The 20,290-nt window shown below is 36.8% G+C and overlaps 1 protein-coding gene across 1 annotated transcript in view; it reads right to left on the bottom strand.

Annotated features, from left to right (window-relative positions):
- Positions 1 to 2,427: 2,427 nt before the first annotated feature.
- The window catches only part of LOC138307830 (GTPase-activating protein skywalker-like), a 76,149-nt gene continuing 58,286 nt past the window's right edge, over positions 2,428 to 20,290 (bottom strand). The window contains exons 8-10 of the mRNA XM_069248735.1: positions 15,357 to 15,515; positions 14,240 to 14,448; positions 2,428 to 6,065 (exon numbers count right to left, since the gene is read on the bottom strand). Coding sequence (XP_069104836.1) covers positions 5,930 to 6,065; positions 14,240 to 14,448; positions 15,357 to 15,515 — 504 coding nt within the window. The 3' untranslated portion in view covers positions 2,428 to 5,929. The remainder of the gene's footprint in view (positions 6,066 to 14,239; positions 14,449 to 15,356; positions 15,516 to 20,290) is intronic.

Here is a 20,290-nt window from a genome sequence, read left to right as displayed (position 1 = left end):
GATTTTAATTATACAACATCAATTATCACTTATGGTAAGTGTAACAGCACTTATATTCATATAAATTCTATTGGTTGATACTGAATCTGACATCATACAAAAGACAGACTTTATATGATCCAGTTTACATCTGACATTGTACAACAGACGGACTTTACATGATCCAGTTTACATCTGACATTGTACAACAGACAGACTTTACATGATCCAGTTTACATCTGACATTGTACAACAGACAGACTTTACATGATCCAGTTTACATCTGACATTGTACAACAGACTATTGTACAACAGACTTTACATGATCCAGTTTACATCTGACATTGTACAACAGACAGACTTTACATGATCCAGTTTACATCTGACATTGTACAACAGACTTTACATGATCCAGTTTACATCTGACATTGTACAACAGACAGACTTTACATGATCCAGTTTACATCTGACATTGTACAACAGACAGACTTTACATGATCCAGTTTACATCTGACATTGTACAACAGACGGACTTTACATGATCCAGTTTACATCTGACATTGTACAATAGGCAGACTTTACATGATCCAGTTTACATCTGACATTGTACAACAGACTTTACATGATCCAGTTTATATCTGACATTGTACAACAGACAGACTTTACATGATCCAGTTTACATCTGACATTGTACAACAGACAGACTTTACATGATCCAGTTTACATCTGACATTGTACAACAGACAGACTTTACATGATCCAGTTTACATCTGACATTGTACAACAGACAGACTTTACATGATCCAGTTTACATCTGACATTGTACAACAGACAGACTTTACATGATCCAGTTTATATCTGACATTGTACAACAGACAGACTTTACATGATCCAGTTTACATCTGACATTGTACAACAGACAGACTTTACATGATCCAGTTTACATCTGACATTGTACAACAGACAGACTTTACATGATCCAGTTTACATCTGGCATTGTACAACAGACAGACTTTACATGATCCAGTTTACATCTGACATTGTACAATAGACAGACTTTACATGATCCAGTTTACACTTTACATGATCTGGTTTACATGATTATATATTATTAATTCGTATTTTGCTCTCAATTTTTTTTGTAATCAAAGCGTGTTTGAAAGCCATTGCTATTGATTATATGATAACAAGTGGCACATGGGGCTTAACAAACATCTAAGGGACACAATACAAGAAACATGCTGACTAGAAAAAAATTTTATGACTTGTGCACAATCACTTGTACATAGATCTCACACTACAGCTTTCATTCCTACAAGCATACCATTGCAGGGACTACAGTATTATATAGACCTAGAAATATTGACTACAGGACCCTAGCTCTATTCCCTGTAGAATACATAAAACTGACAGTGACCTTGAGATCTGACTACCAGACCTAGAAATATTGACTACAGGGCCCTAGCTCTATTCCCTGTAGAATACATAAAACTGACAGTGACCTTGAGATCTGACTACCAGACCTAGAAATATTGACTACAGGGCCCTAGCTCTATTCCCTGTAGAATATATAAAACTGACAGTGACCTTGAGATCTGACTACCAGACCTAGAAATATTGACTACAGGGCCCTAGCTCTATTCCCTGTAGAATACATAAAACTGACAGTGACCTTGAGATCTGACTACCAGACCTAGAAATATTGACCCACGGGGCCCTGGGTTTATACTCTATAGAATATATGAAACTGACAGTGATCTTGAGATCTGACTAACCTAAAATGAGGGCTGAAAAACTGACAGTGATCTTGAGATCTGACTACCAGACCTAGAAATATTGACCCACGGGGCCCTGGGTTTATACTCTATAGAATATATGAAACTGACAGTGATCTTGAGATCTGACTACCAGATCTATAGAAATATTGACCCACGGGGCCCTGGGTTTATACTCTATAGAATATATGAAACTGACAGTGATCTTGAGATCTGACTACCAGACCTAGAAATATTGACCCACAGGGCCCTGGGTTTATACTCTATAGAATATATGAAACTGACAGTGATCTTGAGATCTGACTACCAGACCTAGAAATATTGACCCACGGGGCCCTGGGTTTATACTCTATAGAATATATGAAACTGACAGTGACCTTGATATCTGACTACCCTAGAAATATTGACCCACAGGCCCTGGTTTATACTCTATAGAAATATGAAACTGACAGTGACTTGATTCTGACTACCGACCTATGAAATATTGACTACAGGCCATGAGTCTACCAGTTAAATTGATGCACTAGATACTATCTATCTATACATAAGCTCTTCATCTGTTTACTTCAAACTCCTAATTGCTTCCTTTTCATTGATATTATATTTTTATTCAGCATACAATGCAAGATTGCTCACTGTATATCCTATGATGTACAAAATACCACATATATATATAACTTCCTCCCATGCACTGCTAAGAACTACCCCATGGGCTGCAGTAAATATACGTTATTTACGTATTTCAGAGTTATATGCCCTTACAAGAAGGTTTTTTTTTCAAGCATATGTCATATATTTTAGTGAAAATAACATGATTTTTACTCACAATATAATTATGTCACAATTGATATTTTCTTGCAAGGGAGATAACTCTGAAGTATGCAAAAACGGAATACATGTTTAAAACTTCGTTTAAGCCATATTAAGTGGTAAGATGAATTTTACATTTGATTCTAATATTATAATATCTGTACTTTTGTACATCAACTAGATCATTTAATGTTTTCATAAAATTGCACCGTCCTCCATTATTTGCTTCCCTTTTTATATGTCATGTCCGTTTTCATGTTATACAAATTTCCAATGAAATGTATATACGTTAGGGCTGGATCAATACATAGATATACCGATACATTTCGAGTTTCAGCAGCGTATTGAATATTGGTACACAAAAATGCTGTATATCGCTGTATCGTTTTCACAATTCAAGCTACATTTTTTGTATAGAAATAGGAAATTCCAAAAAAAATTTATTCTAAAACACCATTCAAGTAAGAGCATTTCAAACAAAAGGAAGTGTTTAAACCATCTGTGTCACCTAGATGGATTAAAAATGCCTTTTCACAACTAAGAATACGAATTGACAGAAATTAATTAACACAAATAATAAACCGAATCAAATGTTTCATAGATTTTTTCCATGTTATAGAATGTTACTTTAAAGGCCCACTACCTTTCCGGAACGGTTTTTGATTTTTAAAATGGGAATGTACAAGAGGCCCAGAGGGCCTGTATCACTCACCTGGTTTGTAATGCCAAGTAATGTTCTGAATACAGGTTCATTGTTTCTTTTCTGAAGGAATTTTAATATTAACCTCTAAATCCCGTATCGGGCCCCGCCCCTCCTGCCCCCAGGGGGTCAGAGCCGAAATTTATACAAGTTCTGTTCCCCTTCCCCCAAGGATGTTTATGGCCAAATTTGGTCACAATCCAAGCAAAACTCTAGGACAAGTAGCAATTTATAGGATTTACCTCTATTTCCCCTATTGGGCCCCACCCGTCCTGCCCCCGTGGGAGGCCAGAGCCAAAATTTTCACAAGATCTGTTCCCCTTCCAAAAAGGATGTTTGTGGCCAAATTTGGTTATATTCCATGCAGAACTCTACGACTAGTACCGATTTAAAGGATTTACCTCTATTTCCTCTATTGGGCCCCACCTCTCCTGCCCCCGGGGTATCAGAGCCAAAATTTATACATGTTCTGTTCCCCTTCCCTCAAGGATGTTCATGGCCAAATTTGGTTACAATCCATGCAGAACTCTAGGACAAGTACCGATTTATAGGATTTACCTATAATTCCCCTATTGGGCCCCGCCCCTCCTGCCCCCGTGGGACCAGAGCCAAAATTTGTACAAACTCAGTTCTTATTCTCCCAAGGATATTTCTGGCCAAATTTGGTTACATTCCATGCAGAACTCTATGACTAGTAGCGATTTAAAGGATTTACCTCTATTTCCCCTATTGGGCCCCACCCCTCCAGCCCCTGGGGGGCCAGAGCCAAAATTTATACAAGTTCTGTTCCTCTTCCCCAAGGATGTTTGTGGCCAAATTTGGTTACAATTCATGTAGAACTCTATGACTAGTAGCAATTTAAAGAATTTATTTCTATTTCCCCTATTGGGCCCCGCCCCTTCTGCCCCTGGGGGACCAGAGCGAAAATTTATACAAGTTCTGTTCCCCTTCCCCCAAGGATGTTTGTGGCCAAATTTGGTTACAATCCATTCAGAACTCTATGACTAGTAGCGATTTAAAGGATTTACCTCTGTTTCCCCTATTGGGCCCCGCCCCTCCTGCCCCTGGGGGACCAGAGCCAAAATTTATACAAGTTCTGTTCCCCTTCCCCCAAGGATGTTTGTGGCTAATTTTGGTTACAATCCATGCAGAACTCTAGGACAAGTAGTGATTTAAAGAATTTACCTCTATTTCCCCTATTGGGCCCCGCCCCTCCTGCCCCCGGGGCATCAGAGCTAAGATTTATACAAGTTCTGTTCCCTCTCCCCCAAGGATGTTTGTGGCCAAATTTGGTTACAATCCATGCAGAACTCTAGGACAAGTAGCGATTTAAAGGATTTACCTCTATTTCCCCTATTGGGCCCCGCCCCTCCTGCCCCCGGGGGGTCAGAGCCAAAATTTATACAAGTTCTGTTCCCCTTCCCCCAAGGATGTTTGTGGCTAATTTTGGTTACAATCCATGCAGAACTCTAGGACAAGTAGTGATTTAAAGGATTTACCTCTATTTCCCCTATTGGGCCCATCCCTCCTGCCCCCGGTGCGTCAGAGCTAAAATTTATACAAGTTCTGTTCCCCTTCCCCCAAGGATGTTTGTGGCCAAATTTGGTTACAATCCATGCAGAACTCTATGACTAGTAGCGATTTAAAGGAAATGTTGACGGACAGACGGACGACGGACGCCGACGGACGACGGACGCCACGCCATGACATAAGCTCACTGGCACTTCGGGCCAGGTGAGCTAAAAACGAGATTAATAATTTTGTCGAGTGGCAAAAGTTATTAACTTAACGTTAATACTACACTTATTATCACCTCCTAAACAATTTAATTAAAATAACTAAAATGTTAATTTTCATAACGCGGGTCGTCTTATGTTTCCCCCCGTCGTCCTAAATACCGCGCGGTAGTTGACTATCACTGCGGCAGACGGTAAAACAGCGAAATGACTCTCCATTGTTATTATATATTACGCAGAAAGTCTTGTATATGTTTGGTGTTGTAACCTCATCTTAGGCCATCGGTATATATTTTCTGAGGTAATTAATGTTTTAAGAAATCTTTATATTTTGCTCCGGAAAGGTAGTGGGCCTTTAACAAAATTGTATTTTATTGTCACAATATTCTAAACAAAATGGTCAACTGAATTTGAAAAAGAGGTCCATTGTATCGTCAAAATGTATATACGTATAATACACAACTTTATACCAATGAAATGTATATACGTATAATACACAACTTTATACCAATGAGATGTATATACGTATAATACATAACTTTATACTAATGAGATGTATATACATATTATACATAATTATCAATTTTATAGGTGGTATTTGAACGCATCCTTGTTCACATATTTCAGTCTATTTTCTCCTTTTTATAAAGTTATCTTATCTTGGGAGCAGGCCTAGTATAATAGATATTTGTTATGTTATTAGACTTCTGGGGCAAGAACATTTAAGGAATTTGATATATTTTCTGCTTTGATATTATGGTATGTATCACTGATGATGAAAGCAGGGATAATAAAATATACTCAAATTAAAATTACAATAACAGTATCTGTTGTTCCAAAGAGCAAATCACTCTGCAGAATGCAGCATTTCTCTTTCCAAACTTTGAAAAACAACTTAATATAAATGTTTAGTCAAGTTGCACAATTTCTCATACGAATCCATACACTTCCACAACTTTGCAGGTGAAATCTTGTTCCTCACAAAGAGGTTCGTTTTGGAATGTATCACATTTTTCAGTTCGACAATGATGAAGGTTGGCATCTAATTGTATGGCTTCCCCATTTCTGTGGAAAGATGAAAACATTTAAATCAAAACCATTTCAGTTAATGTAAGCTCTCTACATATAACTGCAATTAAACAATGCCACGACTTTCAGATAATTTAGTATATAAAATATAGATTTCTATCAAGTTTATAACAGACAAACTAACAACAAATTCATGGTTACAGCGTAGTAGTTTTCATTTCCCAACAAGGTTCCTATTATATGTCTGTAATATGTGTATAATGAACTATGTTTATAACCAAGTTATTTCATTGGTCCCCAGAGGTTTGTTATAACCTTTGATCTATTAATGAAAGGTTTGACCTAAAACAGCTGAAACTAGTATTGCTTTATCAGTACATGTAGCCTTACTTTTCAACCTAAAAGCTACTTCGTTTACAAGGTCATTTATAAATCACTTGGTAGTGCTTAATTTCAAACGTACATAAAAGTCCAATACCATGTCGTAGGCCTTTCAGAACTTTACAATAATTCATTTGAAGATTTTAGGATTGTTAGCCCGAGTGCACTTTGATATAGGTCAAGGTCAATTACATTAACAAACTTGGTAGGCATTTATGTCAGCATGCTTCATGCTTAATATCAGGTCTCTAGGCCTTCTAGAAATTGAGAAGAAGATTTTTTAATGATTTTGTCGAAAAATTGCATTTTTGAACTTTGTCCCTTATTTCCTACCGGAAGTTGACGTTTTACAGAAAAGTGGTAACGAAATGAATTGTTTCATTTTTGATTCTTCATAACATATCCAAAAATGAAAGGAATTAGCTGTGTGGTTAACCGGGTACGGCTGTCTCAATGAGCTGAATTTTCACAGGATCATTTTCATAACTCTACCATCAAACGCACTCTGTTACCTTGGATGATGGTCAAGCTCGTTTATTTTTTCAAATCCGGTAGTCAAGTACCTAAGCTTACTTCATGCAAAACATGAAGCCTCTATACTATGTAGAACTTTAGAAGAAGATTTTTTTTCGTGATTTTCATCGAAAACGGCGATTTTGCACTATCAGTCAATAAACAACCGGAAGTTGACATTTAAGAGAAAAATGTACAATTACAGAGTTTCTCAGTAGGCTATTCTACATAACATATCCAAAAATGAAAGTAATTGGCGTTGTAGTTAACGAACTACGGTTGTCTCAATGAGCTGAATTTTTCACAGGATTATTTCCAAACTCTACAATCACACGCACTCTGTGACCTTGGACGAAGGTCAAGCTCCTTTATTTTTTCAAACCCGATAGTCAACTATCTAAGCTTACTTCATGCAAAACATGAAGCCTCTATACTATGTAGAACTTGAGAAGAAGATTTTTTCGTGATTTTCACCGAAAACGGCGATTTTTGCACTATGAGTCAATAAACAACCGGAAGTTGACATTTTAGAGAAAAATGTACAATTACAAAGTTTCTAAGTATGCTATTCTACATCACATTTAAAAAATGAAAGAAATTGGCTCAGTGGTTAACGAGTTATGGCTGTCTAGGTTAAACCGGAAATGACGTCATTACGGCCATATTTGAATTTGAATTAACACCATATTAACAAGAATTAGTCACGGTAATAAGTGGAAGATCTTGTGTGAGTTAGGGCTTGATCGGACTGGTGGAATCAGAGGAGATTTTTAAAATATAATTGTCGAAATTTGCAAAAAAATCTTAGTTAAATATTAATTACGTCATAAAAAATTAATAAGTGGACCAATTTTATTTTTGAAGACATCCAAACCTTCAAAATGACATCCGAAATCGATGTATTGAAAAAAGTTGGGGAAAAAATGAATAATGAAAAAAAATCTAAAAATAGTCACTTTTGGTAAAATTCGACCTAATAGCGCGCTTTTTAACGAGACATATTTTGTGGAAACATGTCTTAGGTGAAAGTTAGATATGTTCATTCCCTACAATAACATACCTTCAGATTTGAAATAGCTTTCATACTTTTTGAGTTATAGCATTTTTTGCGTTTTTAGGGTTTACGTCATGGCGGCCATTTTGGATTTTTTGACCTACTTAATTATGCTCGTGGAACACCTTCAGATGCATGGTTTAAACATACTGAAATCATTTTTATCCTATGTCTTACCGTTTGACCGATAGAGCGTTCACAAAAACAGGAAGAAGAATAATAATAAGAATAATAATAAGAATAAGAAACTTAACGAAAACAATAGGTCTTTTCACCAAAAAGTGAAAAGCCCTAACTAGTATTGCTTTATCAGTACATGTAGCCTTACTTCATAGCCTAATTTGTCAATGACATCATCAATGTCCATACATAAAATCAAGCCTGCATTGCTTGAATGATGAAAATGAGCCCACACTCAAGAAGGAGAAAGATTATATAAGTCTCACACTCAAAGGGGGAATGAAAGATTCTATTAGTCTCATACTCCAGGTCCAGGGGTGAAAGATTCTCTTAGTCTCACACTTAAGGGGTGAAAGATTCTATTAGTCTCACACTCAAGAGGGAGAAAGATTCTATTAGTCTCAAACTCAAGGGGCGAAAGATTCTATCAGTCTCATACTCAAGGGGTTGAAAGATTATAATAGTCTCACACTCAAGGGGGTGAAAGATTCTATTAGTCTCACACTCAAGGGGGTGAAAGATTCTATTAGTCTTATACTCAAGGGGAGAAAGATTATATTAGTCTCACACTCAAGGGGTTGAAAGATTCTATTAGTCTCACACTCAAGGGGTTGAAAGATTATAATAGTCTCTCACTCAAGGGGAAAAAGATTATATTAGTCTCACACTCAAGGGGTTGAAAGATTATATTAGTCTCACACTAAAGGGGTTGAAAGATTATAATAGTCTCACACTCAAGGGGGTGAAAGATTATAATAGTCTCACACTCAAGGGGGTGAAAGATTCTATTAGTCTCACACTCAAGGGGTTGAAAGATTCTATTAGTCTCACACTCAAGGGGGTTAAAGATTCTATTAGTCTCACTCTCAAGGGGGTGAAAGATTCTATTAGTCTCATACTCAAGGGGGTGAAAGATTCTATTAGTCTCACACTCAAGGGGGTGAAAGATTCTATGCGTCTCACACTTAAGGGAGAGAAAGATTCTATTAGTCTCACACTCAATGGGTGAAAGATTCTATTAGTCTCACACTCAAGGGGGTGAAAGATTATATTAGTCTCACACTCAAGGGGGTGAAAGATTCTATTAGTCTCACACTCAAGGGGGTGAAAGATTCTATTAGTCTTATACTCAAGGGGAGAAAGATTATATTAGTTTCACAATCGAGGGGGAATGAAAGATTCTATTAGTCTCATACTCAAGGGGGTGAAAGATTCTATTAGTCTCATACTCAAGGGGGTGAAAGATTCTATTAGTCTCACACTCAAGGGTGTGAAAGATTCTATTAGTCTCAAACTCAAGGGGAGAATTATTTTATTATTCTCATACTCATAGAGGGTGAAAGATTCTATTAGTCTCATACTCAAGGGGGTGAAAGATTCTATTAGTCTTATACTCAAGGGGGTGAAAGATTCTATTAGTCTCACTCCAGGTATAGAAAGATTATATAAGTCTCACACTCAAGGAGTAAAAAATTCTATTAGTCTCATACTCAAAGGGGTGAAAGATTCTATTGGTCTCACACTGAAGGGGAGAAAGATTCTATTAGTCTCACACTCGAGGGGGAAAAAGATTCTATTAGTCTCACACCCAAGGGAGAGAAAGATTCTATTAGTCTCACATTCAAAGGGGAATGAAAGATTCTATTAGTCTCATACTCAACGGAGGGAAAGATTCTATTAGTCTCACACTCAAGGGGGTGAAAGATTCTATTAGTCTCACACTCAAGGGGGTGAAAGATTCTATTAGTCTCACACTCAAGGGGGTGAAAGATTCTATGCGTCTCACACTTAACGGAGAGAAATATTCTATTATTCTCACACTCAAGGGGTGAAAGATTCTATTAGTCTCACACTCAAGGGGGTGAAAGATTCTATTAGTCTCACACTCAAGGGGAGAAAGATTCTATTAGTCTCACACTCAAGGGGGTGAAAGATTCTATTAGTCTCACACTCAAGGGGTGAAAGATTCTATTAGTCTCACACTCAAGGGGGTGAAAGATTCTATGCATCTCACGCTCAAGGGGTGAAAGATTCTATTAGTCTCACACTCAAGAGGTTGAAAGATTATAATAGTCTCACACTCAAGGGGTTGAAAGATTATAATAGTCTCATACTCAAGGGGGTGAAAGATTCTATTAGTCTCACACTCAAGGGGGTGAAAGATTCTATGCATCTCACGCTCAAGGGAGAGAAAGATTCTATTAGTCTCACACTCAAGGGGAGAAAGATTATATTAGTCTTATACTCAATGGGAGAAAGATTATATTAGTTTCACAATCGAGGAGGAATGAAAGATTCTATTAGTCTCATACTCAAAGGGAAAAGATTCTTTTAGTCTCATACTCAAGGGAGAGAAAGATTATATTAGTCTCATACTCAAGGGGGTGAAAGATTCTATTAGTCTCACACTCAAGGGGAGAAAGATTCTATTAGTCTCATACTCAAGGGGAGAAAGATTCTATTAGTCTCACACTCAAGGGGGTGAAAGATTCTATTAGTCTCACACTCAAGGGGGTGAAAGATTCTATTAGTCTCACACTCAAGGGGTTGAAAGATTCTATAAGTCTCACACTCAAGGGAGTGAAAGATTCTATTAGTCTCACACTCAAGGGGTTGAAAGATTATAATAGTCTCACAATCAAGGGAGAGAAAGATTCTATTAGTCTCACACTCAAGGGGAGAAAGATTCTATTAGTCTCACACTCAAGGGTGTGAAAGATTCTATAAGTCTCACATTCAAGGAGGTGAAAGATTCTTTTAGTCTCATACTCAAGGGGAGAAAGATTATATTAGTCTCACACTTGAGTAAGCGAAAGATTCTATAAGTCTCACACTCAAGGGAGTGAAAGATTCTATAAGTCTCACATTCAAGGAGGTGAAAGATTCTTTTAGTCTCATACTCAAGGGGAGAATTACAGTCAAACCTCGATGTATCGAAGTTCAAGGGACCGTCAGAAAAACTTCGAAACATCGAGACTTCGAATTATTCGTGGTTGAAATAAGACAGATATTTTTTTTACCATGACCAACTGTGGTAGTTGTGTACATGTCGTCTCCGTTCCGTAAACTTTATAATCATTGTACCACAAGCAAAACAAAATAAAAACAAGTATGTATTTAATCACATGTATTGCTATCGTTAGCAATACATACGTATATTATAAACAAGACTTACGTGTACTAGGCCTAACCCATGTACAAGTGTTCATTTGGTGACTATTTAAGCCATGGTAAATATTACGGAATGAATATAGAAACGAAATCACTTACATTGTAAAAACGAAATTAAAAAGGAGGAACTGAAAGCACTACAACACCTACAAAATACTTCGATTTAGAATGATCGATTTGCTCCAGTATTTATGTCAAAGTTGTGCAATGTAACAGTTTTGAGTATGAGTTACTAATAATGTGGCTCGTTATTTACCGTTCCGTAAATTCTACAAACCGCTTCCAATGGCGGCGGCGAACATAAAAAACGACTAACTGTATCTTCGCCGTACTAATGATTTAATAACGCAGCTTGTAAAAACAAAGCACCGGGTATCGGCCTGATTAATGATATTAATTATCTTGATGATATCAAGCTAGCAACACAAGCTGTCATAATCCCTATTGTCCGGCGAAGGGCCGTCGCGAGACAGCTAGGTGTGACAGCATGCCGCAGGGTATCGACGAACACCTGATCTGTACAGGTAAATTTTTATTCGAATCATCGAGTGTCAGTTACCTATAATTCTATAACAAATGATCCATGAAAAGAGTTCGATACATCGAGAACTTCGTTTCATAAAACTTCAGTTCATACATGGGTTAGTTAGTAATGTTATATAGTGAAGAAATTCGGGACCAGACAAAAAGTTCAATACAGCGAGAAATTTGATTCATCCAAGTTCGAATCATCGAGGTTTGACTGTATTCTATTATTCTCATACTCAAAGAGGGTGAAAGATTATATTAGTCTCATACTCGAGGGGGTGAAAGATTCTATTAGTCTTATACTCAAGGGGGTGAAAGATTCTATTAGTCTCACTCCAGGTATAGAAAGATTCTATTAGTCTCACACTCAAGGAGTAAAAAATTCTATTAGTCTCATACTCAAAGGGGTGACAGATTCTATTAGTCTCACACTGAAGGGGAGAAAGATTCTATTAGTCTCACACTCGAGGGGGAAAAAGATTCTATTATTCTCACATTCAAAGGGGGAATGAAAGTATTCTATAAGTCTCAACACTCAAGAAGGAGAAAATCACATGATTCTATTAGTCTCAACACTCAAGGGGTGAAAGATTGTCTATTAGTCTCACACTCAAGGGCGTGAAATATTTTATTAGTCTCACACTTAAGGGGTGAAAGATTATATTAGTCTCGCAGTCAAGAGAGAGAAAGATTCTATTAGTCTCACACTAAAGGGGGTGGAAGATTATATTAGTCTCATACTCAAAGGGGGTGAAAGATTCCATTAGTCTCACACTCAAGGGAGAGAAAGATTCTATTAGTCTCACACTCAAGGGAGAGAAAGATTCCATTAGTCTCACACTCAAGGGGGTGGAAGATTCTATTAGTCTCACACTCAAAGGGGGTGAAAGATTCTATTAGTCTCACACTCAAGGGGAAAAAGATTTTTTTAGTCTCACACTCAAGGGGAGAAAGATTATATTAGTCTCAACTCAAAGGGGTGAAAAAATTCTATTAGTCTCACACTTAAGGGGGTGAAAGAATCTATAAGTTCAAGGGGAGTGAAAGATTCTATATCATTGGGTGAAAAATTCTATTAGTCTCACACTCAAGGGGAGAAAGATTCTATTAGTCTCACACTCGAGGGGGAAAAAGATTCTATTATTCTCACATTCAAAGGGGGAATGAAAGATTCTATAAGTCTCACACTCAAGAAGGAGAGAAGATTCTATTAGTCTCACACTCACTCACATTAAGGGGTGAAAGATTCTATTAGTCTCACACTCAAGGGGGTGAAAGATTCTATTAGTCTCACACTCAAGGGGGTGAAAGATTCTATTAGTCTCACACTCAAGGGGTTGAAAGATTCTATTAGTCTCACACTCAAGGGGAGAAAGATTCTATTAGTCTCACACTCAAGGGGAGAAAGATTCTATTAGTCTCACACTCAAGGGAGAGAAAGATTCTATTAGTCTCACACTCAAGGGGAGAAAGATTCTATTAGTCTCACACTCAAGGGGTTGAAAGATTCTATTAGTCTCACACTCAAGGGAGAGAAAGATTCTATTAGTCTCACACTCAAGGGGAGAAAGATTCTATTAGTCTCACACTCAAGGGGAGAAAGATTCTATTAGTCTCACACTCAAGGGGGAGAAAGATTCTATTAGTCTCACACTCAAGGGGTTGAAAGATTCTATTAGTCTCACACTCAAGGGAGAGAAAGATTCTATTAGTCTCACACTCAAGGGGAGAAAGATTCTATTAGTCTCACACTCAAGGGAGAGAAAGATTCTATTAGTCTCACACTCAAGGGGAGAAAGATTCTATTAGTCTCACACTCAAGGGAGAGAAAGATTCTATTAGTCTCACACTCAAGGGGAGAAAGATTCTATTAGTCTCACACTCAAGGGGGTGAAAGATTCTATTAGTCTCACACTCAAGGGGAGAAAGATTCTATTAGTCTCACACTCAAGGGAGAGAAAGATTCTATTAGTCTCACACTCAAGGGGAGAAAGATTCTATTAGTCTCACACTCAAGGGGTGAAAGATTCTATAAGTCTCATACTCAAGGGGGTGAAATATTTTATTAGTCTCACACTCAAGGGGAGAAAGATTATATTAGTCTCATACTTAAGGGGGTGAAATATTCTATTAGTTTCACACTCGAGGGGGAATGAAAGATTCTATTAGTCTCACACTCGAGGGGGAATGAAATATTCTATTAGTCTCATACTCGAGGGGGAATGAAAGATTATATTAGTCTCACACTCGAGGGGGGATGAAAGATTCTATTACTCTCACACTCAAGGGGGAATGAAAGATTCTATTACTCTCACACTCAAGGGGGAATGAAAGATTCTATTAGTCCAGGATAAGAAAATTCTCTTCACATAACTTTACTTACCCGCCTCCTACAGTTAGCATTGAGTTGTCACCAGCCAGGAACATGTTGGCTGTGTTTGGAATGTCCTCCTGAAGAAGTCCTACCCAGGAATATCTCTGTTTCTTTGGGCTGAGGGTAAAGATAAACGTTTCACCCGTACCAAAGTATGATAGGTTCTTTGTACTATGTTTTCTATCTCTCCAGTATGTCGAACAAAACGCTCCAAATACCTGCAAAATAAAATACATATTTACATTGAGTTTTGAGGAAGTCCTTGTAGAACCTGCCATCCATCAAAAGTGTCGTTTGTTGTTTTTATGACAATACAATACCTCATCGTTTATTTTAATGACAAAAAGAACAGTACCTCGTCGTTTGTTGTTTTTATGACAAAAAGAACAGAACCTTGTCGTTTGTAGTTATTATGACAAAAAGAACAGTACCTCGTCGTTTGTTGTTTTTACAACAAAAAGAACAGTACCTTGTCGTTTGTTGTTATTATGACAAAAAGAACAGAACCTCGTCGTTTGTTGTTTTTATGACAATACAGTACCTTGTCGTTTGTTGTTTTTATGACAAAAAGAACAGAACCTCATCGTTTGTTACTTTATGACAAAAAGAACAGAACCTCGTCGTTTGTTGTTTTTATGACAAAAAGAACAGAACCTCGTCGTTTGTTGTTTTTATGACAAAAAGAACAGAACCTCGTCGTTTGTTATTTTTATGACAATACAGTACCTTGTCGTTTGTTGTTTTTATGACAAAAAGAACAGTACCTCGTCGTTTGTTGTTTTTATGACAATACAGTACCTTGTCGTTTGTTGTTTTTATGACAAAAAGAACAGAACCTCGTCGTTTGTTGTTTTTATGACAATACAGTACCTCGTCGTTTGTTGTTTTTATGACAAAAAGAACAGAACCTCGTCGTTTGTTGTTTTTATGACAATACAGTACCTCGTCATTTGTTGTTTTTATGACAAAAAGAACAGAACCTCTCGTCGTTTGTTGTTTTTATGACAATACAGTACCTCGTCATTTGTTGTTTTAATGACAAAAAGAACAGAACCTCATCGTTTGTTGTTTTTATGACAATACAATACCTCGTCCTTTGTTGTTTTTATGACAAAAAGAACAGTACCTCGTTGTTTGTCGTTTTTATGACAATAAGAGTGGGCTGGTAATCCTCCACACGAGTGTACAAAGTCATCAGACTCGTCCCGTGTTCCTCTGACGTGTAAAGTAACTCAGGCTGGCAGACAGCAAAACGTGGAGGAAGCCAGGACCAGACAATGTACAGCTAGAACACAAAATTATTTCATAATATATCACTGTATATAATTTACACAGTAAAACAGGGAGGCAGCCAGGACCAGACGGTATACAGCTAGAACATAAAATTATATCATAATATAACACTGTTATAATTTACACAGTAAAACAGGGAGGCAGCCAGGACCAGACGGTGTACAGCTAGAACATAAAATTATATCATAATATAACACTGTTATAATTTACACAGTAAAACAGGAAGGCAGCCAGGACCAGACGGTGTACAGCTAGAACATAAAATTATATCATAATATAACACTGTTATAATTTACACAGTAAAACAGGGAGGCAGCCAGGACCAGACGGTGTACAGCTAGAACATAAAATTATATCATAATATAACACTGTTATAATTTACACAGTAAAACAGGGAGGCAGCCAGGACCAGACTGTGTACAGCTAGAACATAAAATTATATCATAATATAACACTGTTATAATTTACACAGTAAAACAGGGAGGCAGCCAGGACCAGACGGTGTACAGCTAAAACATACAAGAGATCCCAGAGGGATCTTGGCGCCCACCTAAGAACGATCTTTGTCTGACAAATGAAAGAGGGATCTTTTCTCTGCTTTTCAAGCTTTTACTTCATATTACTACACATGAAATTTGAGAAAGATCCTTTGACTACTTTCTGAGATATAAAACAGTAACAAACTTCAATTATCAAAATCCAAGATGGCTACCTGTCGGCAATCTTGTTCACCGATCGGTCCTAAAATGCAATATGCACAACTAGACCCCTAGAAGAACCTGCACATACAATTTGAGACAGCTCCCTTCAGTACATTCTTAGACATAGCGGAAATAAACTTCAATTGTCAAAATCCAAGATGGCGTACTGTCGGCCATATTGTTCACCGATCGGTACCAAAATGCAATATGCATAACCAGGGACCTAGGGGAACCTGCACATGAAATTTGAGACAGATCCCTTCAGTACTTTCAAAGAAATAGTGGTAACAAGCTTTAACTATCAAAATCCAAGATGACAGCCGTTCGGCCATCTTGTTCATCAATCAGTCCCAAAATGCAATATGCACAACTAGGGTCCAAGGTAAACCTGCACATGTAATTTGAGACAGATCCCTTCAGTACTTTCTGAGAAATAGCTGTAACAAACTTCAATTGTCAAAATCCAAGATGGCGGCCTATCGGCCATCTTGTTCACCGATCGGTCCCAAAATGCAATATGCACAACTAGGACCCTAGGGGAACCTGTACCTGAAATTTGAGAAGAATTCTTTTGGCACTTTCTGAGAAATAGTGGTAACAAACTTTAAACTATCAAAATCCAAGATGGCGGCCTGTCGGCCATCTTGTTAACCGCTTGGTCCCAAAATGCAATATGCACAACTAGGCCCCTAGGGAAACTTACATGTGAAATTTGAGAAAGATCCCTTCAGTAGATTCTGAGAAATAGCGGTAACAAACTTTAACTATCAAAATCCAAGATGGCTGCCTGGCGGCCATTTTGTTGACCGATTGGTCCCAAAATACAATATGCACAACTAGGGCCCTAGGGGAACCTACATATGAAATTTGAGAAAGATCCCTTCGGTACTTCCTGAAAAATAGCGGTAACAAGAATTGTTAACTGACGGAAGGAGGGACGGACAGAAGGACGGACGGAAGGACCACGGACCATGGACAAAAAGCGATTTGAATAGCCCACCATCTGTTGATGGTGGGCTAAAAATTATATCATAAAATAACACTGTTATCATTTACACAGTAAAACAATAAGGCAGCCAGGACCAGACTGTGTACAGCTAGTAAAACAGGAAGGCAGCCAGGACCAGACTGTGTACAGCTAGAACATAAAATTATATCATAATATAACACTGTTATAATTTACACATTAAAACAGGGAGGAAGCCAGGACCAGACGGTATACAGCTAGAACATAAAATTATATCATAATATAACACTGTTATAATTTACACATTAAAACAGGGAGGAAGCCAGGACCAGACGGTATACAGCTAGAACATAAAATTATATCATAATATAACACTGTTATAATTTACACAGTAAAACAGGATTAAGGCAGCCAGGTCGTTGTTATAGTGAAATGTATAACATGTTTCGTGACATCATTCTGACCAACGTCATGATGTAATAACACATTCTTTGTGCATACTTGCATGCTACTGGAGTGTAAAACCCTAATTGTTGTGTTATTCGCAACAATATTTGTAGTTATGATTTTAAGATGTTGAATATCTTAAAGATGGAACATATTGATAACAATGTTGAAAGTGTACTGTTGATTTTATATTGATTTCCACAGACTTATTGTTTTAACTGGCAATGACACTACTAATGATGTCACAAGAAGAGTCTCCGCTGATGGGGATAGCGCAAAATTTGATTTGGCAGTATAAACAGTAAACATTACATATTGGATTAACAAAATAACAGAAAACGGAAATATAAACTGCCTTCCTGGGGGATTTATGGTCCTATAACTCTCCCGGGAACGCAAACAAAATAATTGTACTAAGGTGGGTTATCCAATTTAATGTAAGCCGGGAATGCAAACAACATAATTGTACTAAGGTGGGTTATCCAATTTAATGTAAGAAGGCACTTTATTGCCTAGATAACCAAGAGCATATCAACTTCTTGTAAATCTTACAATTACTGTTACAGCAGAATCAAGATATGGAATTTCTGAATTATGAAATATAGATACAAAAGGTATTATAGGTTCATATATCCTGTCCATACAGACTTATAGATACAAAGGGTATTATAGGTTCATATATCCTGTCCATACAGACTTATAGATACAAAAGGTATTATAGGTTCATATATCCTGTCCATACAGACTTATAGATACAAAAGGTATTATAGGTTCATATATCCTGTCCATACAGACTTATAGATACAAAAGGTATTATAGGTTCATATATCCTGTCCATACAGACTTATAAATACAAAAGGTATTATAGGTTCATATATCCTGTCCATACAGACTTATAGATACAAAAGGTATTATAGGTTCATATATCCTGTCCATACAGACTTATAGATACAAAAGGTATTATAGGTTCATATATCCTGTCCATACAGACTTATAGATACAAAAGGTATTATAGGTTCATATATCCTGTCCATACAGACTTATAGATACAAAAGGTATTATAGGTTCATATATCCTGTCCATACAGACTTATAGATACAAAAGGTATTATAGGTTCATATATCCTGTCCGTACAGACTTATAGATACAAAAGGTATTATAGGTTCATATATCCTGTCCATACAATCCTGTCCTAGACTTATAGATACAAAAGGTATTATAGGTTCATATATCCTGTCCATACAGACTTATAGATACAAAAGGTATTATAGGTTCATATATCCTGTCCATACAGACTTATAGATACAAAAGGTATTATAGGTTCATATATCCTGTCCATACAGACTTATAGATACAAAAGGTATTATAGGTTCATATATCCTGTCCATACAGACTTATAGATGCAAAAGGTATTATAGGTTCATATATCCTGTCCATACGACTACAGATACAAAAGGTATTATAGGTTCATATATCAAACTTAGATACAAAAGTATTATAGGTTCATATATCCTGTCCATACAGACTTATAGATACAAAAGGTATTATAGGTTCATATATCCTGTCCATACAGACTTATAGATACAAAAGGTATTATAGGTTCATATATCCTGTCCATACAGACTTATAGATACAAAAGGTATTACAGGTTCATATATCCTGTCCATACAGACTTATAGATACAAAAGGTATTACAGGTTCATATATCCTGTCCATACAGAATTTTTACACTCTAGTACATTTTGGTGCCTACCTTCTAAAGAAAAAACCCTTCAAAGATCTCCAAATTCAAAAGGTTACCTCCCCCTCTTGCAAATGAAAAATCAAATATTTAAAGTTACTGGACGGATATTTTGACATATTATATTTTTTTGCAGTAATCTATTGAAAATCATAGATTTTGATGAATTAAGCTGTAAAAATCGTGTACAAACATATATGCTGCTCTATAAGCATTTACAACAACACAGAGTTGATTCACTATTAAGTCTGTCATATTTGTGGTTTTTAATACTTTTTATCACATAACTGGCCTGTCCAGCCATGTATAAATATCGTAAGACACATGTGCATAACATTATTATAACATCACAGGTAGTTTTCACAACATATATTTTGATGACATAATATATATATGACGTTGCATGATTGTCTCAGAAACGTCACATATGGATTTTCTACTGTTTTACATAGAGACAAAATTTAAAGTTTTGCTTATATTTCTATTGATAGAAATTATGTGATAAATAGAATCTTACACTTGTAACTATGTGATAGTCACTTGTGTAAGATCCTGTATATGTACTTACCTTGAGATGAAAACACATCTAATTTAAAGTCCCTTAATAATCACTTATATCGTAAAAATATGAACGACATTATAGACCACAACTTCTTGGTCATACTCATGTCACTGCATTATAGATGTGAATGCCATAACATATGTATTATACAACATAATTTACCTGAGTAAAGCAGCAGAAAACACGTTTTTGTACATTTTCCTTATCCTCTGGCGTGAGGTCTAAATCGACCGCCCCTGTGCACACTGTACAGTTGTCTAGATGACGGTGGCGGCGATAAATGTTACGAATATGCTTCGCTAATGCATGTACTTTATTCATCATGAATGCCACTTGGACAAATGTCTGA

The sequence above is a fragment of the Argopecten irradians genome, chromosome 14 (genome assembly GCF_041381155.1).
Source record: "Argopecten irradians isolate NY chromosome 14, Ai_NY, whole genome shotgun sequence".
Taxonomy (NCBI): Eukaryota; Metazoa; Mollusca; class Bivalvia; order Pectinida; family Pectinidae; genus Argopecten; species Argopecten irradians.
The sequence above is the reverse complement of the archived record's forward strand: the minus strand, read 5'-3'. Positions and strand labels throughout refer to the sequence as shown.